Genomic DNA, 27,721 nt, shown 5'->3' with positions numbered 1-27,721 from the left:
TGACAGCTGCTAATGAGCTAAAAATCTAAATATCTCGGCTTTAGCTTTGATTTTGACTGTTCGCTTTTAAACCATCCCCTGTGATTCACTTAACTTCATTGCTATGTAGTGCTAAATAATTTGTCTGTGTTATTCAGCAGTTTGCATCTAATTGTGTGGATGTCCAGCGTGGGTTTATGGTATGTACTAAACTAACACTAAAACTACTTGAGTACCTTCAATAATGATAGAGAAACTGCCATTTTAATGCTTCCTACTAATGTAACACAAAAAATATGCATTGTGCATTCACTTGCCAAACCTTTAGGTACATTAGTGAAAATGAATGCATTCTAGTGTAACAGCAGACCTGCCAACATGTACGCATTTTTCGTACTCGGCACGCATTTTGACCCTTAAGTACGCTTGTACGGTTCGCTGCTCTCTTGGTACGCATTTTGTTGCACCTCGCATTTCGCTGGTTTCAGTTTCTAAACTTTCTATGCAATCTATGACGTTGATTCTGCCACTGAGCCACAGCGTGTAAGTGGAGTGAAAAGCTTTCGGCCAATCAGAGCGCTGCATTTTAACCCTCCGCCCACCTGCCCCTCTTAGCCAAATGCTTCGCGCGTAGAGTTCATTCAGTGCCTAAAGCAAGCCAGGCTGGCCGGATAACTTGCAGGCTTGCGTGCTATGGCTGAACCGCCGGGCAACAGGTAACGAACACGGTAGCCTACTACACACAAACACTTCCCAACCCACCCCGAAACATACCGTAATTTCCGGACTATAAGGCGCACCTGAATATAAACCGCACCAGCTAAATTTTGGGGAAACTACAGATTGTGCCATATATACAGGGTTCCCGCGAGTCTTAAAAAGTCTTAAATTTGATAATGCCAATTTAAGGCCTAAAAAACTCTTAAATACGAGCATATTTTGCATCGTAGGTCTTAAATCCTTACGTGCATTTGCCGCTTCATTTGCATTTCGTTCAATGCGTCGGTGGCATTCACAGTTAGTTCCGTGTGTTCTGTGTAGTTCTTTATTAAACATAACTATTAGCAGTACGCTGAAATTAAACTACAAATGAGACCAGGAAGTGGAATCCGGTGTTCAGCCTGGTTTGTAATGTGTTGCTGCACCGAGGATGGTCCGGTCGTACATGGTCCTGTCGTACAGCGCAGGCGAAGCGGGGAGATTTTATCGTCACGTAACGTTTGTTAGCGTTATGGATTTTTGCCTCCTTTTGGATTCGAGACTTCTTCTGTCACATGAACCTCGTTGTCAACTTTGGAAAAGGGCAAACATGTAAGTTTAATGATTGCTGGCTTTGTAACATGGAGTTGGAGAGAAGCTTAGCCACGTCTGCTAGTAGTATGCTTCAACATGAAGTAGCAGGCAGGAGACGAAGTGGAGGGATTTCAGCTCAATACATTTATTAAACAGAACCATATAAAGCAGGTCTCACGGCATATTACAGAACACTATAATAACAGATAATAAAACGTTCGTGGCTTGTAGCCTTCACCTGCGTCCACATTACGGAGATGGAGGAAGTAAAAAAAAAAAAAAAAAGACGATTCAAGAGTGACACCGACTGAAGTAAGCGATGAAAACAAAGGAGGCGCCGCCGTGTGGCGTAAACTGGTACTGCTCCATGTAAAACTGTAAAACGCTGAACAATCCTTATGAGGCCTCATCATCATAAAGTGACATGACGGGGGGGGGGGGGTGTACGCATAAAATTTCTTCAAGGTTGGCAGGTCTGTAACAGTCTGCCTTCATGATTGTTAAATGGTCTTGTATTTATATTGCACCTTTCTGCTTTGGTACTCAAAGTGCTTTACACAAACATGTAACATGTGACACACCTACCCATTCGCTCACATATTCACACACCTCAACTCTGGGTTCAGTTCAAGAGCACTTTCGGGAAACTCCAGCCCTCTGGGTTGTGGACAACCTACTCTACCTACTAAACAGTAAATGCCCTAAATTCCCCAAATTCTTATGTTCAGTCAATGTTTAAAGGTGGTAGTTCAACTGTATGATCATTTTGGAGGATGGTAAATGGTAAATGGCCTTGCTTTTATATAGCGCTTTTCTACCTATTGGTACTCAAAGCGCTTTACAGTCAGAGACACATCTACCCATTCGCTCACACAAGCACACACACATTCACACACCAGTGCCACGCACTGGGAGCAACTGGGGGTTGGAGTGTCTTGCTCAAGGACACTTCGACATGTGGCACATTCCGGGGATCGAACCGCTAACCCTCTGGTTCGTGGACAACCCGCTCTACCTACTGAGCCACAGTCGCCCCCAGGATGAATTGTGTGGTGTTGTCAAACTGGTTTGAATTAAACACTAAAGTTTCTGTTATGTAGCCTAGCCCACTGACCAAAACAAGGTTGTCAAAGTAATAGCAGCGTGTCCGTACAACACAATTAACAGCTCTCTCAGTTATTTTAAACAAATGCTGATTACCATAACCTTCATGAAGCTGAGATTTAGTGCAGGACATATATATTAGAATGCATTAATTTTCTCTAGTGTACCTAATGAAGTGGCATGTGAGCGTACATTGTACATACAGTAACATTATACCATAACTAAACTTGAAACTGATTGTTGAGGCACATTAGCTCGAGTTTATCTAGCACTGCCTCTGTGTTCAGTGTAGTTATCATAACAGAACTGCTTAGTAGTCAGCCACCTCCTTGTCTCTGTTGGCTGTGTTCCTTCTTTTGGCTTATAATTAAACAGTGATATCTCTCAGTTTCACAGAATCCAGACTGTGGTTAATCTCACTGCAGCGTATTGACTGATTGGCATCCGATTGGCACTGGTTGGCAACTGCTGCACAAATACTATACAATTCTAGCAGCTTGCTCCAGGTAGCTCTATCTCAAACATTTCAGCTTGGAGTACTGCGGCTGCTGCTACAAGCTGAATTAGCAGTCAGCCAGCTGGCATCACTATTTGCTACAATTGAGGCCCAGACTTTCTTTGTTGCCTTGTTTTAGCAATTGATTTGTGCATAACTTCTATGAGTTTGACAGTGTATTCTTAAAAAGTGATGCGATCAATAATATATGTACTGAAATTCATCTCTGTACTCCAGTAGTGATGCCTCAGGTGGCGAGGTGAAAACAAAACTTATCTCAGCCGAACTCTCTGTGAAATTGTGCAACTCAGTGAGATCAGAATATATCAGTGAATGGTGGAAGGAAACTAGGTTACTACAACTGCCTACAGTGATACGCCGAGTTTTACACAGATGTAGACATGATGGCGTTATGTTTCTAAGCTGTGTCTTTCTTGTTGGGCATCTATGTACGGGCCATATGTTCCTGAATATTTTAATGCCTTCTTGTCTTTTCCAAGTCTTTTGGAAGTTGTTGTTTTGAAGTGTTTTTATGTGAGTAGGCGAGTTGTCCGTGTATGCTTTGTCTGTGGGCTTGCAGTCTAGAGTTGGCCCTTGAGAAACGAATAAAATATTATATATGCGCAACTTTTCAGATAAAATAAATCAAAACTCCGTCGTCAGTAGGGAAGTACATAATCAGAAATATTTATCACATTCAGGTTATGATATTTATACTATTGATTTTCAGGTCCTTAAGAGTGAAAATGGACTGGAAAATCAGCAAAAGCAACATTTTCTTTAAGCGTGATTGTTATATAAACACACATACCCAGTGCAGTCCATATTACACTGTACATCACAATCAAATGTTCTCTGCTGTAAAGGAAAGAATGGAAGTACCATGCCATTTAGAAATAATGAATACATAAACTACAAGGAATACATGATGAGAAATGTTCTGGAGCTTTTTATAAATGCTGTTATTCAACCAAAACAACAAGGAATGGCTAAATACTTACTGTTTGGATGCCAAACCATTGATCTTAATTCATTCTTTGTTTTTTTTTAAATAGTGCAGAGGGCATTGTGTCAAAGTCAAATCTCTTGAATAATGTATTTTGAAATAGCTTAATAACATGACCGCATATACCTTTTCTTGGTATGTTACAGTGGCTGTGTTTAATTGAATATTTATTGCCTGAATATTATTAGCTAAAAAGTCACCTCCCAGTGATTTGCCTTCCATTTGAGCTGAGTGAGTCACCTCCAGTATCACAGTCAGCACCCCTCTCGCCTCACAGACAGACTCCCACCTGGCATACTTGACGTGATGTGAATTAATTACAAAATAATTTCTGCGCTCTTAATGAATTAGGGGAGATAGTCAAGTGCTCAATTAAATGATTAGGTTCTGAGCTGCAGCAAAGTCTTTGCAAATTCCAGTCAAAGCCAGTGTATTAGAAGCAATCTGCCTTGAACAGATCTGACCATTGTCTCTCATCGGGAAGCTGAGTGCTAGCATTTTCCTATCAGTGTAAGAGCTGGTACTGCATATGTTTCTCTCCCACCATCTCTCTGTTGCTTTTTTTCTTGCTCTCATCATTATTGTTAGAGCTCCTCTTTTAACACCATCTTCCTCCTCTTCATCTGCTATTCTTCATTTTCCTTTTTCCCACCCCCCTCTATCTTTTGTTCCTGCTCTCTCTTTCTCCCTCCAGGCAGCGAGGGAAAAGGAAAGCTCCCAGGCCCAGCTGAAGGCGCTGAGCCAGCAGAATGAGGCAGCCCGCAGGGAGCTCGCTGAAATCCTAGGCCGCTTGGCCCAGTGCGAAGAAGAGCTCCACCGCAAGAACGTGGAGCTGTCTGAGACTCACCAGCGCCAGTTGTCACTGCAGCAGGAAATCCGGGAGGTCTGTGGTTCAACAACCAGAAATAGAATTTCTTTTTCAAATTACTAGGGACACTATGCATACAGTACATACGTAGTTTTAAAATGTCTCACTCAGCAGCACTGTAGACTCTGGGTCAAGTTTTCATTTAACAATGTGCTTTTTGTAATCTTCATAGTTCCCTAAATTTATATTTATCAAGATTTCGGCAAGTCTAATGGGACTAAGTTAACTGCCTTTTCAAAAATGACAGTAGTCAGCACTAAGGCTGAACAGGAAACATTAATAAGCTATCTCCATGAAGGATGCTATTTCAGTGTAATTTAACAACACCTTTCAGAAAGTAGTCAACAAGCCCATTTAACTTGTTCCAAGACAGATCAGACAGTTCTGTTTTAGTGATTACAAGCATATTGGCATGGCACAGGTTATTCTTGTCTTTTTCATTGTTATTGCAGTGTAATTTTGAAGTAAAAAAATAAACAAATAATGAAACAAAACTTCTAGGTATGTAGAGAGCTGTCATTAGATCCTAACAGTGCTCTTAACCCTAGGTGAAGGAAACCTCAGCTGCCCTGGAGGAAGAGACTCGGTCTCAGACTGCCGTCCATGTAAGGCTAAGAGAAGAAAACCAGAGACTGAGAGAACAAACTGATACCCAAGCCCGTCGTCAACAGAAAGACCAGGACGCGCAGGCTGAGCTCCAGGCCAAATTGAAGAAGATGACCACAGCCCATGCACAGGTAGCTCAGCGTTTGGCCGAAGAGGAGAGTGAAAGGAAAGAGCTCCAAAAGGGCGCCTCAGAACTTCAGGCCAAGTTAACGGCACTACAAGAGGAGCGGGCTGCCCTGAGCCAGCAGCTGGAGCTCGAGAGGGACGTGCACCAGAAGGAACTAGACAACATGAAGGCCACAGTGGAGGACAGCAGGCTAAAGAAAGATCGAGAAGTGCAGAATATGCTCAAACTGTGCCGTCAGGAGCGAGATGAGATACAGGCACACCTGAGGGAGGTTAAGGTAGGCCCTTTTATAAAGATCTCTGAATAGTCACTGAACAGTACAAAGACCGGAAACAACAACACTGGCTAACCTGCGCCTCCACTGACTGCTTGTTATTTGTGAGTTTTAGAGAAAGCAGATATTAAAAAAAGTAATATTAATGCATTTCTCAAAAGTACTCTCTGGATAATGCATTTGATGTCACACACACACAGCAGATGTTCAAGGTGATAATCCAGCCGTAGAGATTTATTTTTCTTTGCACCTGGGCATGGATCACAGAGTGCCACACTCTAATTGACATTTAGAATATCATTGGCGCACACTTCACATTCAGCGCAGGGTAACATGCCACAGCCACTAAACATCTGGCTTATTTCCGGCCCAGCGAGACAGACAAAATTCTCATTTAGAGTAATTTTCTTCATTGGGCATGGCTCTGTCCTCTGAGTATGGGTGAACTGAGGATAACTGAGCCCTTAATGGTGTGTGGAGCCCTGTGGATCTTCACGGCCATTCCAAAGCTCTGAGCGTGAATATTTAAAAACCCAGATATCAGACCTCAGAAGTCTCATCAAGGCAGGAGATAGGAGACTCCCCTTGACTCACTTCCCCACCACCCAACCCCTCCCTACCTTCAGTATCTCCAATGATTAGCCCTCCTGGGTACATTGTTTCTTAAGGGGAATAGTCCTCCCTGATATGGTTGAGTTTAGCCCATTAGCTGCGCTGAATGGCATTAATATCAGGCATAGCTCATTGTAATGGTGTCCAAGTGCAGTAAGGACAAGGGCGTTTGCTTGAATGTTTTTAACTACTAGCCTACGGGTGTTGCAGATGTCCCTAAGAAGCCCACCCAATATTCACATAGCATAGCCGGGAGCCTATATTGCAATTGTGATCCAGTGAACTGTCAGAGAAAGCTTAAATTATTCTTATTTCCATGTCCTTGTCCTCTCACTCTGTATTTCTCCTCCACTCTATCTTCCCTCTTGCTGCCTCTCTCTATCTAAATCCCTCTCTTTCTGCTTCTCTACAGATGAATTTCGCATTTTCACTTCCAGCGTTTTTTCCATTTTTTCTTTGTTTGTGTCGCCCGGTCACTCCCAGGCCTCAGTCATTACTTACTACATCTTGAGCTGTGTGTGATAATGTCATTACTCTAGACAGGAAGCTAATATCTGAGCCTTGCGTTTGCAAGCTTGAGCTGGACTCTGACATAAAGTGACAGGCATTAGGGACAGATTTCAGATTTTTGGAAATGGCATTTACCCATTTTCTTGACCCATTACATGATGTTCTCTGTTTGTGCAGCGCATAATGTCACGTCATGTCAGACATTATTGTGAATTCAGCTGTACTCTCCAGATGTGACTTAATGTCTTTGACACATTATTAGGGCAGATTCGGCATGTTGTATGTGATCCACAAAGCTGCATTTTCTGTGTAAATTTTGGAACTTTCACAGAAATTGGGGAACAAAAACAACCATCAGTTTCAATGTGATATTTTTACACCAGATAAACCAGCAGACCTTATAATCATTGCCATAAACATGTCCATTCTCTACCAGGCAGATGCAGCATCAGACAAGGAGCTGTGTGAGGCGCTGCACATCAAGTTGGACAGGATGAAGGATGAGTGTGATAAGCTGGCAGCTCAGCTGAGCACAAAAGATGAAGCACATGCACTTCTCTACAGAAAATACCAGCTCCTCAAACAAGAACTGGAAGACAAAGTATGTCCATTTTCTTTGTCCACATCACATCACAATGTAATGACTAACATAAAGTGGCAGAATACCTCCAATAAATGCATGCCACCTCAAGGTTTACAATGTTTGTACTGATTACGATTAAATGTAACAGAGATAGTCAAAGGATTGTGAAAGAAAAGAAAATTAGTTTAAATGATAAGACTGACTGTGTAGACATGATTGGCATCAGAACACTTGGTAGTTCCACGTTAAACAGAAGCGTGCACTTCACTGACACACAGATTTCATATGACACTGCCTGGCCAAAAAGAAGTCACCACCAGTAAAAAAGGTCACACACTCTGATATTTCTTTGGACCTCCTTTAGCTTTGATTACAGCACACATTCACTGTGGCATTGTTTCGATAAGCTTCTGCAGTGTCACAAGATTTATTTCCATCCAGTGTTGCGTTCATTTTTCACCAAGATCTTGTATTGATGATGGGAGAGTCTGACCACTGCGCAAAGCCTTCTCCCGCACCTCCCAAAGATTCTCAATGGGGTTAAGGTCTGGACTCTGTAGTGGCCGATCCATGTGTGAAAATGATGTCTCATGCTCCCTGAAGAAAAAATCCATTGATGGAATAACCTGGTCATTCAGTATATTCAGGTAGTCAGCTGACCTCATTCTTTGGACACATCATGTTGCTGAACCTAGACCTGAGCAACTGCAGCAACCCCAGATCATAGCACTGCCCCCACAGGCTTGTACAGTAGGCACTAGGCATGATGGGTGCATCACTTCATCTGCCTCTCTTCTTACCCTGATGCCCCCATCACTCTGGAACAGGGTAAATCTGGACTCATCAGACCACATGACCTTCTTCCATTGCTCCAGAGTCCAATCTTTATGCTCCCTAGCAAACTGAAGCCTTTTTTCCAGTTAGCCTCATTGATTAGTGGTTTTCTTAAGGCTACACAGCTGTTCAGTTCCAATACCTTGAGTTCCCTTTGCATTCTACGTGTGGAAATGCTCTTACTTTCACTATTAAACATAGCCCTGAGTTCTACTGTTGTTTTTCTTCGATTTGATTTCACCAAACGTGATCGCTGATCACAATCAATCAGGATTTTTTTCCAACCACACTTCTTCCTAAAAGACGATGGTTCCCCACTATCCTTCCCATTTTTAATAATGTGTTGGACAGTTCTTAACCCAATTTTAGTAGTTTCTACAATCTCCTTAGATGTTTTCTCTGCTTGATGCATGCCAATGATTTGACCCTTCTCAAACATCTTTTCCATGACCATGGGATGTGTCTTTCGACATGGTTGTTTAAGAAATGAGAAGCTACTCATTGCATCAGTTGGGGTTAAATAACTTGTTGCCAGCTGAAATATTATCGCCCATGCAGTAATTATCCAATAGGAGGCTTGTAGCTATTTGCTTAGTTAAATCCAGGTGGTGACTTTTTTTTTGGCCGGGGAGTCTATGTTTTACCTTCACTGTAACCAGTAGACATTTGGGTGTGTGTAGACAGTCCCCGAGTGTTCCAATATCATCTGCTTCTCTGGATCAGTGGTGTCTGTATTAGGACTAGCAAAACCATAGACAACCCAGAAGGACATTATTTTTCCTTTGCTAATGTCTGGTAAGTTGCAGTGATCATACAAAAATAATAATGGTTCAAAAGGTTAAGTGGTGCCAAATCAGCACTATTTTTAAAGAGTCTTTAACAATATGCCCTCAGGTGTTTTTACAACAGCTGATGAGGTAATTCACCTCTCTGACAAGACCCTTAGATGTATAAGGTTCTTTCACAGGAACCATGTATTGATTTGAAATCGGTCGAATGCAGAAAAGGGGGCTTTTATTAATGTAACATGGGCGGTTTATTATCCCGGGGACAGGATAATGATCCATGGTCCCTGGGCAGCACTGATCACTTGGTTCCTGTACTGTGACATATTGATTGGCTGTATCCTGGGAGGGACTATTGACGGCGCTGGCCAGAAATGTAAACTTAACTAGATATTTGCATTTCTGTGTTTGCGATATTTATAACAACTGTAATTACAACTTAAGCGGTGTATTAATAAAAGGGAAAATTCGTGCTGTGCTTATCTATAAAAAAAATCTATATGTCAATTGTAAGATTCAGATAGCAAGACTTAAATACCAGAAATAGCTCATTTGCAGCTACTGTACTCCAGTTGACGGTCTGCTGTTCTCCACAGGTCAGGTCAGGTGAGCGGAGACGGGCTTCTGAGTCAGAACTTGTTAAGCTGGAGCAGAAGGTGTTGAAAATGGAATCGGAGCAAGAGGCAGTCCTTACCTCTATGGGTGAGGAACTAGACACTGCCTGCCGTGGCCTGGCTAGGAATGGTGAAGACAAACTGCAGGTACTATATCCTCTTTGTTTCATTGTTATATACAGGAATTTTTTGCTAGTCTTGTTTTGTCAAGCTACTTTGTTAGTTGTTATTTCTAATAGTGTATAATGAATGTTGTAGAAGATGTTAAAAAATATGTTATAGGGGCGCCCAGTTAGCTCACCTGGTTGAGCAGGCCTCCGTTAAACTTGAGATGTAGCCCACAGACCACAATGGCACAGGTTTGATTCTAGCCTGTGCCTTTTGCTGCATGTAATCCCCTCTCTCTCACCCCATTGCTTCCTGTCTATCTCCACTAATACATATCCAATAAATGATAAATAAGGCCAAAAATATAAATATATTGATAACATTGTCTCGTACTGGACAGTCAGCTTCTTGAAGGAAGGTACGTTTTTGTATAAGATTGTGCCGTGTTTGTTTTTTTTTAAAGAAAATGGCCACAATGACAAATTATTTTGTCAGCTTGGTGATCTCAGTAACGTTGCTGTTTACCCCATACCTTGTATGCATGTTCACACACACAGGTTTGCTCATGAAGATACTGTTTGGAGCTTCTACTCTGACCAGGGATGAACTCGATTTCTTCTTTTTTTAAACACGTGTTGCCCACCAGAAGTATCTACAGATTTTCACTAATAAATACTCTACATGCTACACACACTCACTCCCTGATCTCGCTTGAAGCAAGTTTCCTCTGCTGCTCCAGGCTAATGAACTCAGCCTACTCTTATCTGCTGTCATAGATTTCTCAGTCTGGTCCAGCAGTGCTGCAGTCAGACATGCAAGCCAACACCTTGCCTCATCTGCAATCCATCATGTTGAAAATAAGTCAAAGCTACTAGTGATTGGCCTAATGAGGGGCATCATTAGCAGTTAAAAACAGATTTCGGTTTCTTCACATTACTGCTTCTGTTCCTTCTTTGCTTCCCACCTACCTTCCTTTCTTCCTTTTCAAAGCAGTAATTAAAAAGGAAAGTTTTAAGACAGCAAAAACTTTGTAGGGCAAGTGTGCTGTTATATGAGGGACTGTCAGATAATGTTTTGTTTTCTTCACATATATAACTTCAATTATGACTTTGACAGGTGTAATGTTCTAAATCTTGGGAAAAACCTCCTCCCATATTAATTCACCGTCTCTCTTTGTCTTACCTCTGGGGTCACTTATTTCATGTCCCTACACTTTTCCTGGCTCAAGTGTGTGCACATCATGTACAGTAGCCACAAAGTCCAGCCTGTGACAATTGTCATTTTTTTTTACCTTCCTCTCACTATTTCCTACCTTACGTAATTAACTGCTTAATGAAGGCAATGCAACTGTTGTAGTCTTGTGACTTGTCATGTCTTAACATCTCTGCTTTTTGCTTTTCACAAAATTTTGCAGTCTTTTTTTTTTATTTTCTCAGTGGGAGGTGAAACAAACACACTGTAACCAAAGAGACACAGCTACAGATTTATTCACGTTCTGAAAGAGACATAAACCATGCAGTCGCACCTTTAAATTAGCAGTGGCAGATGCTTGGATTTCACGGCAGTGCTGCTGAGAAAATGGTAGCATTTCTTTCACTTCAACCCCTCAGACAGCACTTTCAACTCCCAGCCTACTTGTTCAGTTTTTCAACAGTTTCACCTCCCGTTTGTCTGCCACTGCGCCATGTGGCCTTTGATGGCTCGAGAAATAGTAAAGAGAGTGTGTGTGCGAGAAGCACAGAGGCATGTTTCATCCTCCCACACTGCCACATGTATGGTTGTATACTCCGTGAGACAGGGACCTCTGCACAGCAGTACTCCGTTGCTTTACTTTGAGCTGTCAAGGCAACAACTTGGGAGATTCACTTTGCTTGGATCTGGTTTTGAGTGACAGTTTGAAAAAGTTGCTTGACACCTGTGCAGTGACAATGCTGTTTGCGAAGGTATGGGACAAAAAGGGTCCAAAAAAAATTTGCTGTGTGTTTTCCATGTCTGTTGATCACGCGTAAACACCTTGCCACAAGGGTGTGCTTGAAAAAGCAGCTGTACGTTTTTTTGTCAACTTTATTCATGGCTGTGTGTGAGTTTTTCCGTGTGTACACTATTTATGTTTGTTAAGTCTTTTTTCTTTTTTCTACCTTATGTAGCAGGAGGGGTGGTTGTTTATCATTATATACTGCCAAAGGTATTGGCTCATCTGCCTTCACACGCATATGAACTTAAGTGGCATACCATTCTTAATCCACTGGGTTTGATATGATATTGGCCCACGCTTCGCATCTATAGCAGCTTCAACTCCTCTGGCAAGGCTCCTCAATGTTTAGGAGTGTGTTTATGGGAATTTTTGATGGAATGTTGTAGCTTGATTTTACACCTGTGGCCATGGAAGTGATTGGAACACCTGCATTCAATTGTGAGTGAATACTTTTGCCAGTATAGTGTATCATATATTAACATATGCTAAAACCTTTCTAAAAGGTCGGTTGTTAAGTAAAGAAGACGATCATTCTTTACTTACTTACTTTATAAGATTTTTTTATGCCATCAGTAGATAGAAGACCGATCATTATTGGCCAGAGCAAAGCACAGATGGGGAAGAGGAGAGTTTATCTGTTTTGGCTGTGTGCCGCCTTAATGGCCATTGGAAGAATAGACTCCTGATAAGCTACAGGACCCTTTTCCGATAGTAATCGAAAACAGAAGTTCCCATTTGATGACTTCCCCTCACATTGAGATTTGAGATTCAGCCCAGTGCCCTCAGATGAACACTGATACTAAAGTGGATATTATTATTTATTTTTATCCATGCAGTTGGCATGTTGCTAAAGATGGCAGTGGCTGTTGATTGGTCAATTTGGTCATCACTTAAGTCCAGGACAATGAAAAATCATGAAATGTGGTGCCTTTGGATGAATTGTAGTAGCCTTTGTGAACTTTTCCCTAGCAGCATTATCAGGAAAAATATGCAGTTTTACTTTTTGGCTCTATTTTTGGTTTACTTTTATGGTTTTGGTATAATTATTACCAAAAACCTACAACATTACACAAAACTTGGTTTACTTTGTATACAGTGTTTACTGACAAATGATGGCATGATAAAAGGGTAACCAAATATGGCAAACATGGTACATTAGTGCCTCATGCATCAGTGGATATTCGGAGAAAAACGTTTTTCCACTTGAACAAGAGTCATAGTGGAAAACAAATAAGATAACCTACCTCCACCCCCTCCATCAACTAAAATAACTGGAAGTGGGTAGAGTTCTTAAAGCCATTTCTGATGTTTCATTTCAGGTACAGGCATGCACAGGTATTCATTAACATGTGTGGAACGAATGAATAATGAAGCACAGAAAGGATTACCTTATTAAGATGAAAATTCCACATGCTTAACTGGCACATCCCAACAGCTTCATGCCATTGGTGGAGGTGTGCTGTCAACTGAGTGCCGTCTTGTTATGTGTTTATGTGTCTGTCTGTCTTTTTGTCTTAAGAGTGTGGTTTGGACTGTGTATGTGCATGTCAGCAGTCATTAGGAGTTGGCAGACAGTCAGTTTGTATTGCTGATGCTGACAAGCTTGTTTGGGAAGGATGGAGCATGCTCCCTGAGCTCATTTTTACTACGCACACAACCTCGGTGTGTAGAGGTGTGTGCGGGCACCAGTGTGTGTAGTGTCATAGGCTGTTAAAAAAATGCAGGCCAATTTAAGTTGGTAGAAGCCCCCCTTCACAAGTTAAGGGTTTTGACAAGAGGCCCTTTCTTCTGATTTCTGTTTGTCAGTCCACATTTTATTCACTATATCCTTGAATTCCTGCAGCGTGTATCTAGAATACTAGATAACATATTTAATATCCAGTTTACAAAAAGTGTAAGATTTGCATTCTTTTGCATGATAGACTTTGTGTAATGCACACTATCTGTAGTAGGAAAGCTCACATTAGCATTTATCTCTGTGCTCTTCTTGCAGGCAATCTCACAGAGACCTGGCTTAGTGAAGGACCCCCACCGCTGGCTTGCTGAGACAAAGGTATTTGTATGATTTGCAGCTATGCTGCATTCCATGTGAGAGAAAACAAGATTAAAAAAAGCTATTTCCATGAACACTGTGTTTATTCTCATGCTTACTATGTTGAATATAATGGAACAATAGCCTAGTATATACAGATGTAATGAAGGATTTGGGTTTTGCTCAAAACTATCTAACCAGCCATATGTAGTTTGGCTTGTTTAAAACAAAAAAACAAAACAAAAAACATTTACTGTGGCATAACCTCTCAGAAAAAGATGATTTATTGTTGAGAAAACCACTTTCCACAGCTGAGCACTGATGTGTGGTGAGAGTCAGCAGTGATCATAATGAAACTGTGAAGTTCAGGGATTTGCTTTAGAATGTGTTTCCATAATAATCAAAAGGACAAGGACGACTGTAAATTAAACTGCCCTTAGCAATTCAGTACATTTATTTGCCTGCTTTTCATTCCTTGTCAGCATTGAGGTTAACATGATATTCTGTTTTAGTGAGGCTATTTAACTATTGAGATGATGACATTCACTTTTATTTTATTAAGTTGCCTTCTTGTTGTCACATTCTTCTCAGTTGCAGTAATCGTTGCCACGTGGCTTTGTTTCAAAACAAACCCATTTGATATTGTAAACTAAAAAAAGAAACATGTACTGTAATTAAGGCTATGGCAGTGATGCATCATACTATGTTCAAGTGTAGTTGCACAATCCAAAGTGTTTGTCACCATAATGTATATCTCCTGTCAGAAATTCTCTCAGTATTGTGCATTTACAAGAAAATAATACAGTGGAGAACGAGACGGGTAATTAGCTTCCTTGTTAAGAGTTTCTATGTCAGTAAAGTATAGGTATGATTTACAGACTCCTATACTCATTTAACCAGTCTTCTGGCTTGTCTGTAACAAAACTGTAGTAGGCTACAGGAAAGTATATTTATGTTCACTGGTTATCACAGTTATCAGGCTCATTTGTCTGTGCCTCTTTCTGAAGTTAACTCTTGATTCAGCTAGAAAATAACATAATTTATGACTTCAAATTTAGAGATTTCAAGAGAATTGTAAACCTGGAGCTTGGACATGAATAGAACGGAAAGCCTTTTTTAATAGAACGATATCTAAGTTTATTTGAGAGGATTTCACTTTTAATGGGAAATAAGGATTCTCTTGAGATAATCTTGTATCAGACAGTTTTCGCGTCTTAATTAAGTTCTTGTACGCTATCTCCTTTGCATTGAGTAGTGTGATAAGTTTTATATCAGAAAACCCAGTGGGATCAAAACATGTATGGTTATGTTAGAAAAGTATGATATGTATGAACTGCAGTGTGGCAAGCTAGAAACTGTAGTCTACTGGTGACTTCCCCATGTTTTGAATACTTTGTACATCTTAATCCAGCTTATGCTTGTTTTCATTATCACTAAACCAACCAGACGAAGCTACGTTGGTTGTGTGAGGAGGTTCGGGAGCGCGACACAAGAGAGCAGCGTCTGAGGAAGCAGCATCAACAGACCAGGGATCAGTTGAAGGCCCTGAGGCAGAGCCGGGACTCAGAGCAGGCGGCTCTCCTGCTGCGTCTGGACCAACAGGAGAAGCTGCTGCACTCCCTCGGCACTGAAAAGAAAGGTAATGCCTTCATGTTGATTTCACTCATGCTCTGGATTCCTCTGACTTGTATACCCATGCTTTATAAAATTTGTCACAGCCCAGCATCATGTGAAACCAATGGGAGTCAGTTTTCTTTATGAGGGATCTAATATCTTTATATAACAAAAGAGCAACGGACAAGAAATCCTTTGATTGTCCATGTCGACTGAATTAATGATGGTGAAAAGCCAAGCATATTTACCGTGGCCGGCTTTTGATGAAAGTGGACGAACTCCTTAACTGTTCTTTTTGATACAGCCTTGTCAGACTCTGATCTCCTGTTTTCTTCCCCTCTCATTTACATGTAATCACCCCATCATTAGGTGCAATAACTAATTCACTGCAGGCATATTACTGAAGTGTTTTTGTTACAGAGTGTTTTTTGTGTGCTGTGTTGTAATAATGGCTTTCTGTACCTGATGCATTATTTTTTCCGTGTGTGCACACGGGTCTGTCTGTTTACGATTACAAATGTTTGAGAAAGCATCTTAATGGCTGTGAACTTTGAGTCGTCTGTGGAAAATGGACTTGTTTTTCCTGTCCCTGAGCTCCCTTTTTGCCTGAATTTCTCCTAATGAGCTGTAACTGGCAGTGGAAGAACAACTTGTTTTTAGTGCTTCATCTGAACAATACAGGGAAATGGAACTAATTTTGGTTCCATTAACGGAGAGAAAAAGAGTTGGACGTGGTCAAGGACATGGAAAACCTTTAGAGAGCAACAGTCCGCTATCTGCACTCTGTCACTGTTTGTTTTTTGGCAGTAGTGGTACCATTGCACACTTCAGATAAGCAATCTGATGATGGAGTCTCATCCCCAGACGCTTTTTGGAATCAGTCCGTTCTATCATTGGATCCAATCAGCCATTTGACAGAAGCTTGTCTCTCTTCACTGCAGGCTAAAGCACTGATATGGTACCTTTAGAAATTAGACCTCAGCGTAATCTCTGTGTCACAACAGCAACATCTGGTCATTTGAATCAAAGGTATGGATTTTTAACAGCTCTGTTTTAATCAGTGATTCCTATGTTGTGTTATTGCAGATTAAGACAAGATTAAAAAAATGCCCACCACACAGTAATGACATTGGCAAATACTAATTATTACTGTATGTTATCAAAGTAGGAACTGCATTCCTGTGAGATCTTATACTTACTTGTTTTATGTCAGCAAATAAACCAGAATTGCCTCTGCAGAGCCGTCATCTGATATACTGTGTAGTGTCAGGGAATGTATTTGTGTCCGATTGTGGTTGCGGTCTGTGCGCTTTCCTTCAGAGCTTTCATCTCTTGTGCAGTTCTCCCTCTTGACCTTTTCCCTTAAAAACAAGTCTGCACTGCGTGTGTTGATAACATTGGTTCTGGTATTACACAACCTACCACAGCATTTAGATGAGATGCCAGTGTGTGAGTCAGCAAAGATCCCTGTAGTAGCAACACTGGGCTACCACTGCTGTCTTTCTTCTACTGGCTAGATTTTTATACACTTGGAAGTTAGAAGTTTGTTCTGTAGGGAGACATTGTCATGTTATTTCTGTCAAATGAGTTGGCCAGAGTAGTTTACTTGGTCATTTGTTTGTGAAGGTAGACATTCAGTCACCTTTAAATACTACAGTGTTGAATTTGGGGGCACGCCATGAGCCAGGCAATTAATATGTTTGACGAAGCTGTTGTAGTCTGTGATACTTTAAGGTATGGCACACCAAACGGACATCAAGTATACCAGCAACAAAGCTCGATTTGACATCTCACGTCACTTGTTTCTGGTCCAAAAAATTGGTCTTGCAGCCAACGGCTGTGTTAAATGAAAAAAGCTTTTCTGGGAAACCAGAAGGACTACTTCTAGCTTGGAGGCTAGGAAGAGCTACAAACCATTGTCCAAAAAGCTCTTCCTGAATCAACAAGTTAAGGTCGAAATTCTTTTCATTCTAGATGATGAAAATATTTGTGTATCTCAATGTGCAGGTTAGATAAAGATCCATTTGTGCCTTTTGGTTGTTAAGTTTACTTTCACCACTTTCTCGTCTTCTCTAAGCTGAACAACCAATCAGATATCTCACAGACTCCTTCTGAAAAAAACGCTGTCGGAGCCTCGATGAGTGCCAGCACTGTGGGACACACTTAGTTCTGGACAGCTGATGCTCACTTCAAGTTTTAAGCTGTCACAGTGAAATTAAATAGACAGTGCATCATTATTTTTGCAGTTATGTAAAGAGGAATACAAACATTTTTGATAGTTTTCTTTAGTATTCCAGTAATGTAAACATTTTAGTAAAACCTTTGGCACCAAGGTTATTCTGCTCTGCATAATACCAAGTAGAATTAAGTTGGGGTACTTTCTTTGGCATTTGATTAATAAAACTAAATTCAGAGTTATTCCTCTAAATCAGCATCTCATTAAGCAGCTAGTGATTGTAATTAATAACAGTTTGGTGCCGCAATCAAAAGCACAAGGAGTTTGTCTTTCATCTACCTGTTCGGATGAAAAAGCACTAAAGTTTGTTTAAAGCAGCCAAACAGTACTTATCACATAACCACAACACAACAAATTAATGATCAATCGTTGGTGCGGACATTTTTCTCATGTGCCGGCAGGTTAATATGCCGTTTAGACTGCTGCGTCAATTTGACGCCGTAGCTACAGCGACAGCGCAGAGCATACACAGACCATAGCGCCGTAGCTGAAGTGCACCTCCCCAGAAATGTAACCACATGCCGCTGCGACACAGACTGCAAGATCTGTGATTGGTCCGCTTGGTAGCTGCTTCTCCGTCTCCACAATTTTCAAATTGATTGTGGATCAATAAAGATGGAACACATCGAGGAATTAAGGAATTTGTGTGATGGAGTCATCCAATTGGGTGATTATCTAAGATAGAAATGTAGCCTGTTTTACACCATAGAATAGTGTGCTTCCTCTGGACACAGAGTTTCTTTTTTATCTGGAACATTCGAAACTTTTCTTCGACGTTTCCTAGTTTTTCCTGCCAAAGGCTCCACCATACTCCTCATTGCTAGTAGGCTGCTCCATCTCTGTCACTATAGTTGCGCCCCTCTTTAAGTTTTAAAACTGTGGTATACTGTTGAAATAGTGTGATTTGCACTGGCAAAGGCTTTAAAGAAATGGACATTCATTTATATTAAAAACTACACTCGAGCTTTAAAGAACTTGACACAAAGAGCTGACAGTCTGCCATTGACCAGTTTTGGGCCGTCTGTTTGTTCTTGTGGCCATAGTTTTGGTGCTGTGTCCCACGACGTTGGCACTCGTCAGGCATTTTGATGGAGCTTTTCAGCTGATTGAGCATGTCAAAACGAAAATGAGTCGGTCAGAGAGATCTCTCTAATTGGTAGTTTAACTTAGCAAACCAGTACACGAGAAGAAAAGTAGCTTTCTGTAGCGTCCTAACTGCCGGGCTAATAGTAGCATATCCTGTTTTCCTATTTAAATGATGAATACAGTTCTGCCACCAGCTGGTATAGAGTTATTTCCTTTCAAAGAGGCACAGAATGTACAGCACTCTGGCCACTCGCTGTTGTCTTGGCAATGTTTGCAACTATACCTGTAGTTCTCTGATATTGGTTTTGTGTGTCCATACCTTACATTTACTGCCACTTTGGACAAAGAACAGCAGCATGTCCTCATATATGATAAGCCGGAACAAGAAAGTGTTTGGCATTTTACTTGCTTGATTATCCAAAAAGTTGCTGATGTTCTCTTAATCAACTGATAATATATATAAAGCCAGCTTTGTCAATAAAATAACTACTCTGTGATCTGACAGTGAAGTGTCTACTTTTATCCCAACTCAATTCATCCACATCTTTTCTTGCACGATGTTCTCATTTCAGAACTGCTGGAGAGGAGTCGCAAGAAAGAGGATGAAATGAGAAGCCTTCAGGTCAGCATCATAAACAGTATTTGCATTAATCTGTATCTGTTTGTCTGCTATTTGCATTTGTTAATCTGTTCCCCAAATGCTAGATTTTTAATATCCTTCTGACCTGATTTCAACTGTACATAGCAAAAAAGAGACAGAACTATTGTGTGTGTTTATCACAAATTTCTTTGCATAACTGTGGAGTTGTTTTAGAGTAGCTGCTGGGTGTTGGTCATCTGAGGTCTCTGACACTGTGTTACAAACATTACTACACAGCTGTGGGCCTGACAGACTCCTTGCAACCTTGCTTGGACAAGTAACTAATTACTGCAGACATGAGGCCTTGAAGTTTAAAAGCCACTAGAGGCCATGTCTCTGTCTTTCAATACTGGAGCAGCTACACTTGGAAGGCCACCAACTCACCTGGTCTGATGTGGAATCACATTACGGCCCTTTACTCGCCATTAAACAGCAAAACGTGTGCGTGCACACGCACACACACTAAAGTGTCAAGAACCAGCTCTTTTCAGACTGCCTCTGTGAATGTGCATGTCTGCTATGGATACTGGGGTCCCATCTGTGGCTGCATAATGGCACCTGCCAGAGCTAGTGAGCCCTCTCAGACGTAGCCGAGCTTTTAATTATGAAGGATGAGGAAAGACGGATGGAGTGAAGGACACAGACGAGCTTAAAAAAAGTTATGGGTGGGCTGAAGGGAAAAAGTGCCCTTGTTAGGTACCATCAACACATTACAGGCAGAGGGGGAGAGGCAACGGGTTGGAGGGAAGAGCAGGTGTGCGTTTGAGTGGCAGATAAGAGGCATAGCATCACTTATGCATCGTTAGAGAGGGAACATCAGTCAGGAGCTGGATGAGCGGCGAGAGCGGTTTGTCTTTGTGTGAGTGTGTCAGTGTGCGTGATAAGAAGTCTGACTGTGCTACAGACTGTGCTACAGCCCCTGCATTTTTTCCCCTTGTTACCCATTTGTTGGAACACTCCATTCCTCTCTTCTGTCATTTTTTTTCTCCCACACATGCATACTCTGGGATTCTCCCTGCTCTGGACTCACCGCCTCATACACATAAAAAGCATTTTCTCTTTTCATTGAGTTGCATGTTAGTTTCTTTCCCTGTTTTCATATGCATGTAAATGTTGCTGTCTTTGTGTGTCTTCATAGGATCGTGTGTTGGATCTAGAGATGGTAAGGTTTGATCCTTTCAAAAATATTTTTATGGATATCCAGCTATATTTGTCTCTGAAATATAGAGTTCCCTGACGTTGTTAAATTAGGAATCGTGCTGATTATATGCGTGGTTTGATTTAGTGTGTAGGCAGGTGCACCTTAGGCTGTGTTTGTTGGGCAGGGTTAGAAATTATTGCTTCAGTCAAGGCTCAGAGCTCTGTTAATCATCATACGTCTTGCTGATGGGGTTAAGAACCAAGCTGAACTGACAGTATAGTATTGACCGACTCCCAACTGTTAACGTCTACCGCTAACATCCTTAATCAGCTATTAGGTGTCAGCCAGAAATTAGTTGGCACTATTGAAAGGTTATATTGACCCAGGCACTTTTTACTCTCTTCAAAGAAATAAAATAAATTAAGCTGTCTAAAGCACGCTGTCCATCCATCACAATTATGCGACATGCTTGTCTACTTCAAGCTTCAATTAGCTGTTGCAAGAAAGAAGTGGAAATACCTTGGATCACCATCAATTCACATCATTTCTGCTTACTGCAACCACACAGTGACAGGGCAAATCGACCCATCTTCCACTCAGCCTGGGTGCTGGGGATCATCTGGCATCCACTTTTATGTCAGCGTGCCATTCAGTGTGGCAATCACTGTGATGACTTGTAACAGCCACTTCTTTTGAAGCTTAAATGCTCTGAACAAACGGCAGCAGGAAGGCTACTGAAACATTCAGTTTAAGGATGAATAAAATAGAGTGGTTAATTAATGACTGTGCCAAGTGTGTTGTAACAACAGTCCTCAACTAGCTTTTGACCAGGCAGTATGACCACATGTCTTATCTTGTGGGCTTTCCACCATTTTTAATACAACAGAATCCATAGAAAATGTAAATTAGAGAACTGGATTCCCAACTATGATATTGGTCCTTAGACTGGTCGGTTAAGGAAATGGAGCACCAATGTTGCTCAGAAATATTGTTAGAAAAGTTGTACCCTCAAGGAATATTCCAATAAAAATCTTTAAGGTCCCCGTAGCCTATTGGGGAAGATCAGTACCAAGTAACTACAACATTATGGCCAATCAGACAGTAGCAGCTGTGCCAGATTTGGGAGCAATGCTTCTGTTATATGGCATAAAAAAATGTAGTGTTTCAAAGACTGCAAAGCCATGGACAGATGGTCAGCAATGGGCAGGAAACATACCCCTGGGTGATATTGAACTGCATAATGGAAGAAAATTACCCAAGTCAAGCCATTTAATTTAGTAAAATCTCTTCTTCAGCGATACACCGTGTTGAGTTTGGCACACAACTTTCACGCATGCTCGGCAACCACTCTCTTGATTCCAAAGCTCGTGGGAAATGGAGATCCTTTTGGGCAGTACAGAAATCCCTGCATAGCTTCCCCACATGCTGTCACTTTAAATAAATAAATAAATAAAAAGTAGTTGAGGCTGTAGCCAGCAATGTTCCACACTATGAACAATTTACACAGTGTTTTCTGTTTCCCAACAAAGATACTCACATAACTGCTCACATTAAAATACGTACGTTCCTTTAGCTGCACTTTCTTTTTCTCTCGTCTCCTAAGTCTTTACGCCCTTGTTGCACCCAGAGCAAAGTTACCAGTTGCCTTCATTTTCAGCTTTTAATGTTATAGTTCCTGTCCAAACATGGCTAGGGCAGTGTTGCAGAAATAGTTTGCCTATGGCTATATCTCTGACTGCCATTTCTGAAGTGGCTCCATGCCACAGCTGTATTTATTCTTGTGTTGCAACTACACAACCTTTGAAAGAAATGATCAATGCATTTTGTCACAAAATGCGGTCTGGGGCTGTCGGTTTAAAAAGTTGTCAGTTTGTACCTTGCACCTGTGATGAGAATGGTAGCTGTAATGAGCTTACACATTTAAAATACAATCCACTGCTGACCTGGGATTACAGACAAAAAAAGAGGGTTCATAACAACTAAAACAAAAACTTCCCCTGCAGCATAATCCTCTTTTAACCCTGCGGCCTCCCCACTCTGTAGCTTCTAATCAATTTACACTCTGTCAGTCAGTTGTTCAGGCTTTAGAGCTACAAGAAGGCAAGTGTAGTTGTAACACTAAAGGCATTCAGATGTTCATTGTTTCTCACAAAACACATTGTCTGTATGCTTGTCATGTGGGAGGACATAAATAATACATTAGAGTACTGCTATCAGCCGTGTACTCTTGTTGTTCGGGCAGTACATCCCATTATCTGTGCAAATACAAAGGCGTCAGTTGACTCTGCAGAGCAGTTAAAGCCCATGGACATCTGATCCAGCTGTGCAGCCTTCGTCAACAATTATTGTTTCGCATGATCATTTCACCGTGTTGTTCCATTGGTTATTCTTCCCTCGCCTCTCATCCTTTGATCATTTTTCATGATTTTAAGTGAGAAGTGCTGAATGAGGAAAAGCCATGGAAACGAAAGGGTCAGGATGATTAATGGAACTGAGATGTTGCCCCAACATTTACCCAAGATTTTGTGCAGTAGTGTATTGCCCTCTGCTTGCCCCTTACTCTGTAATTTTGGAAATATGCACTGATAAATATCCAGGAACTACTTTGTGTAATTTATATAATCATAAATAATATTATAACCACATGGTTCTCTTTTTAATTTTCTTCTTATAGTCTATTATACATCGTAGCATAACTATATAATCCAGGTCTGGTATTTAATAACATGCAATTAAATGCACTTCCCTTTTAGTTCCTTATGTTTTAAATAGATTCTGTGTGTGTGGTTTACAGAACACAAGAGTCGCACTGGACCACTTGGAGGCAATTCCAGAGAAACCATGTCTGATGGAAAACTTCAAAGATTTGGAAGTGAGTTCACTTCTCATAAAGTCTAGTTAGAGGGATCGTTGTAAGATCAGATTTGTTTCTTTGCTACACACAATCAACCCTGGAAGCAGTAAAACATTAAAGCATGTGGACATGAAATCATCTCAGTGCAGAAAGCCCCAGAGGAATAACTGCAATGTAGCAGTCTGTCACATAGCCGTGAATTGTCATATTAGTCCAATTAATCAATGTTGTGCATTCATTAGTGGTGTTATACTACTATATCCAACTTCTTTGAAGCTCAGGCTTTTATCCTTTCCACCTGATTAAAGATGTTTGTGTCTTATATCTGGTGGGTTACGATGACACAGACTCTATCTTGTGTGTTCAGGAGTCACAGCAGCAGAAGGAGATGGTGGAGCAGCGCTACACTAAATACAAAGAAATAGTCTGGGACCTGCAGCACCAGCTGGACGAGTCCAAACGCAGAATCCAAGAGTACAGAGTAGGATACACACACGTACACATGTCATGTTACCTCGACTTCAGAGAACATTAAATTGACTTCCATTAATTTCCTGGAGACTGAGTCCAACCTTAACCATGACTAACCATGTCTTAACTGGCTCAGTTGCCACTTCATTAGGTACACTAGTGAAACTATTCTGATATAACAGTCCTGCACTAAATATTGTCTCCATGAAGTATATCCAAAAAAGGTTCAAAAAAAGGCAACTGGACTTGTAGAATTTTTTTGAGAAGACGTTTCACCACTCATCCGGGTATGTTATGTTTCATAACAAGCAAGTTTCAGGAGGAGTTCCTATTTAAACCTCAAACTTCCCACCAGTCCCCTAGAACTGAAGAAGCTACTCGGATGAGTGGTGAAACGTCTTCTCAAAAAAACTCTACATGTCCAGTTGCCTTTTTTGAACCTTTTTTGGATATACCATGACCTGGATGACTGAGAACCTTCACAGACATGTCTCCATGAAGGTTCCTAATATTTTGGCAACCCCCATTTAATCAATGGGTTAGGCCAAATAACAGAAGCACACTTAATTCAATCCAGTTTAACAACACCACTAACTACATCCTCCAAAATGGCCTTTCAGTTGAATTACCACCTTTATGACACTGTTTTAACATAAACAAATGTTTTGGCTAGTGAGTGTATGTATTAATACATGTGTTATAGGTTTGAATTTATAGAATAAATAATTTTTCATTAGGTCAACAATCAACAAGAAAGATTTATTTCAAGATAGAATACTTCACATAGACTCAGATTAAGCAGCTTTACACTCACTTGCCAGTTTATTAGTAATGAAAACATTCTAATACAACAGTCCTGCAGTAAATCTTGTCTTCATGAAGGTTCTGGATTTTGGCATTAGCTTAAAATAACCAAGAGAGCTGTTCATTTAACTGTGTTTTTTCGATTTGGAGGTTATGGGTTGTGCCGACATTTGTTCCCATTATTATGGAAGCCCCATTTAAGTCAATGGCCTAGACTAAATAATAATTCAGTCCAGTTGAATTACCACTTTTCTGACACTGTTTTATCCCTCCTGTTGTCTTCAGGCCAATTTGACCCAATTCCAAAATGTAAACTGTCATAACTTTGGTTTTCTTCCATATAATTGCCTGAAAATGACATGGCTGGTCCCCTACTATGTTATTTATAAGTCAAATTAATTATGACTACATTTGTTTAATTATGTGTGTTTTATCAAAATGTATAGCACCTGTTGTCGCCCCCCCCCCCATACACACACAAAATCACCCATACACGTACACACACACACATGCTCACATTCATGTATATACATACATACAAACCTGCACACACATGCACGTACATACACACACTGTTGCAACTCTGCACTGTAGAAAAAATGAGCTTTATATTGCTTAACAAGAGGCTGTTCTTCTAAACAGCAACCCACACTTTTTCTATTTCAGTCACTAATTGCACTGCTTTGTTCAACGGCAGCTGTTTGGATAAGGATAGCCTGACTTTGAGAGCCATTTATGAGTCTAGTTCACCCACACAGATGCCAGTGTGTGCACCTTACCTAATTTGCAAGTTGTATGAATAAATGAATAATTTCACATGGTGGTAATGGATCATGGATGCACAGAGTGGGACGAGCTAAAGCAATGGCACAAATGTACACTCAAACAAAAGCTGATTTTTACTAGTCACCTTTAATTGCTACCGTCATCTTCTCTGCTATATAGCAGTCAAGGGAGCCATCAAGACATCACTGTTGACAGCTGATTGCCGTCAGCAGTTTGCAACCTCCCCTAAACAGCTATACAGTCACTTTTAAATGGTTTTAATCTGCTAGATTACCCTGTTGGTTCACAAAACGACTCCCGTGTTGAGTGATAAGTGGTGATTGCATTAGCTTAATAGCTGCTGTCCACTTGGGGTTTGTTTAAAGATTAGGGATGGATGCAATGTGTTTACAAGACGTCCATGTCAATTGCATTCCATGTCAGCAATGCCAACAACAGCTTCTACATCACATGTAATAATGTTTCTAAAGCCTTATTCAGGATTCAGGACATCCGTAATGTTAACGATCTATACACCCAGGATAAAGGTCTGGACACACCAAACCACATCAAAGAACAACCAGCCATGAAGGCTGACTATGACGTCACCTCACATGGCCTGTGTGTGGGCCAAATAGTTGCACTTGAACACACCACAAAGACTACAACCAAGGTGGCACATACCTTCTGCACTTGTGTGAAAGAAATAACTCTTCAGGTAAACCGAAAGAGCTACTGCTAGCTACCCGACAGCCTGATGCTGAAAATCGGCCAACCTTCAGCTTGGTGGAGGCGCAGGTACTTGCTGTATATTTCATAGAAGGACTCAAATCATCATCAATCATTCCCAAACAGAATATTTCATCTTCTGTTATCATTTGGGACATCCAGACTAGCATTTTGAGGACAGCCTAATGAGGCCCACAGCTCCCATTTTACAAGGCACAAAATTTGATTTATTTTTTTCCCTCGCCTTCACTCACTCACTTAGAACTCACTTTACAAATAGTTTATTGTACTTATCTTATACACAGCAGCACTCCGAGCTTATGAATGTGCTGCAGGGTGAACATTTTACATTGTTAAATAAAGCTGTTCAAATGATGTTGTGCTCTCACCAACGTCTGGGTGAATGGTTGTTTAACAGACAATTGTTCCATTTTTCACTTTTAATTCAATATGTTGAATCGTCAAATTGACACTTCAGGAATTGTCATAAGACAAGTCAAGTAAGCAAAGTGTCTATTTCAGCTCATTTTACACGAATGGACTGGCCATAATAATAGAAACATAGCAGTGCCACTCGTGGCTTCTTCCAAAATGATCATATATCTGAATCAGTGTCTCTTTACAACAGTTTTAATAAGAACTGAACATTATATGCTTTGTCATGATTTGATTCATTGCAGGACTGTTTTTGTCTTTTGAGTCAGACAGTGTAGGGCTGAGCTTGACAAGCTAATGGTGCGTTGTATTTGAAACAGGAAGTCGGAAATTCAAGTTCTCAGTAGGAAATTTAAACCTTAATCTCCCTGAAGTCAGACTTCTGATAGTCGGACAAACTACTCTAACCCTGAAGTCAAATCCAAATAAAATCCATGATAGATTCTCTATGCATCAAGAGTAATAAGAGCTGTAATAATATGCTGTTTGTTAGCACTTGCGTCTCTCTCCATCTACTGTCTCTGGAGATTACAGTGTTTGTGCTATTTAAACATTGCTGGCTGCATTGCCACTGCGTTGTTGGTTGGTTTGTTGTAATGGAATGTGGTTAACATCTTCAACTGAATTAATCTGTTAGGATTCACATTTACTCTGGTGCGCTCCTCGAATAGTTCGATTTTCTTTCACTTTCTTTTATTTAAACAGTTACTACGGTATGTCTGCTATTTTTCCAGGACGAGAAGTTGGACGCCACTTCCAGGAGTTTAAGACTGGCGGCTCTTTCTTCCTCCATCAAAAGTCCCGGCACTTTCCTCAGCAGCTCTCTGAGATCTGACACACTGAGTATGTAACTGCTCTGACAGCCTATCTGTTGCATGCTTTGACAGGAGTCGTTTCTGTATTGCTTGACAATTTGAAAGTGTATAAACAGTATTTTTAACACAACATGGTAAGTCTGCATAGTGGTGACTAAGATGAACCAAGATCCATTTATGAGTTAGACTATTTTTTGGCGTTGTGCCAGAGGCCTTGTTATAAAATTGAGCCTGTCTCTCCTTTCCCCTGTCGATGCAAACTCAGGTCTCATTCCACATGAAGAGGTCAAACTGGGTATTCCCCAGGCAATGGATATTTATAGCT

General features: G+C 40.8%; 1 protein-coding gene across 1 annotated transcript in view; it reads left to right on the top strand.

Annotated features, from left to right (window-relative positions):
- The window catches only part of cep128 (centrosomal protein 128), a 40,516-nt gene that overhangs the window by 11,417 nt on the left and 1,378 nt on the right, over positions 1-27,721 (top strand). Inside the window, exons 14-24 of the mRNA XM_084560824.1 lie at positions 4,573-4,761; positions 5,295-5,756; positions 7,312-7,476; positions 9,674-9,838; positions 13,768-13,827; positions 15,253-15,445; positions 19,315-19,364; positions 20,521-20,544; positions 23,318-23,395; positions 23,745-23,858; positions 27,316-27,424. Coding sequence (XP_084416950.1) covers positions 4,573-4,761; positions 5,295-5,756; positions 7,312-7,476; positions 9,674-9,838; positions 13,768-13,827; positions 15,253-15,445; positions 19,315-19,364; positions 20,521-20,544; positions 23,318-23,395; positions 23,745-23,858; positions 27,316-27,424 — 1,609 coding nt within the window. The remainder of the gene's footprint in view (positions 1-4,572; positions 4,762-5,294; positions 5,757-7,311; positions 7,477-9,673; positions 9,839-13,767; positions 13,828-15,252; positions 15,446-19,314; positions 19,365-20,520; positions 20,545-23,317; positions 23,396-23,744; positions 23,859-27,315; positions 27,425-27,721) is intronic.

Source organism: Chelon labrosus, assembly GCF_963514085.1.
Source record: "Chelon labrosus genome assembly, chromosome: 14".
NCBI lineage: Eukaryota > Metazoa > Chordata > Actinopteri > Mugiliformes > Mugilidae > Chelon > Chelon labrosus.
The sequence above is the reverse complement of the archived record's forward strand: the minus strand, read 5'-3'. Positions and strand labels throughout refer to the sequence as shown.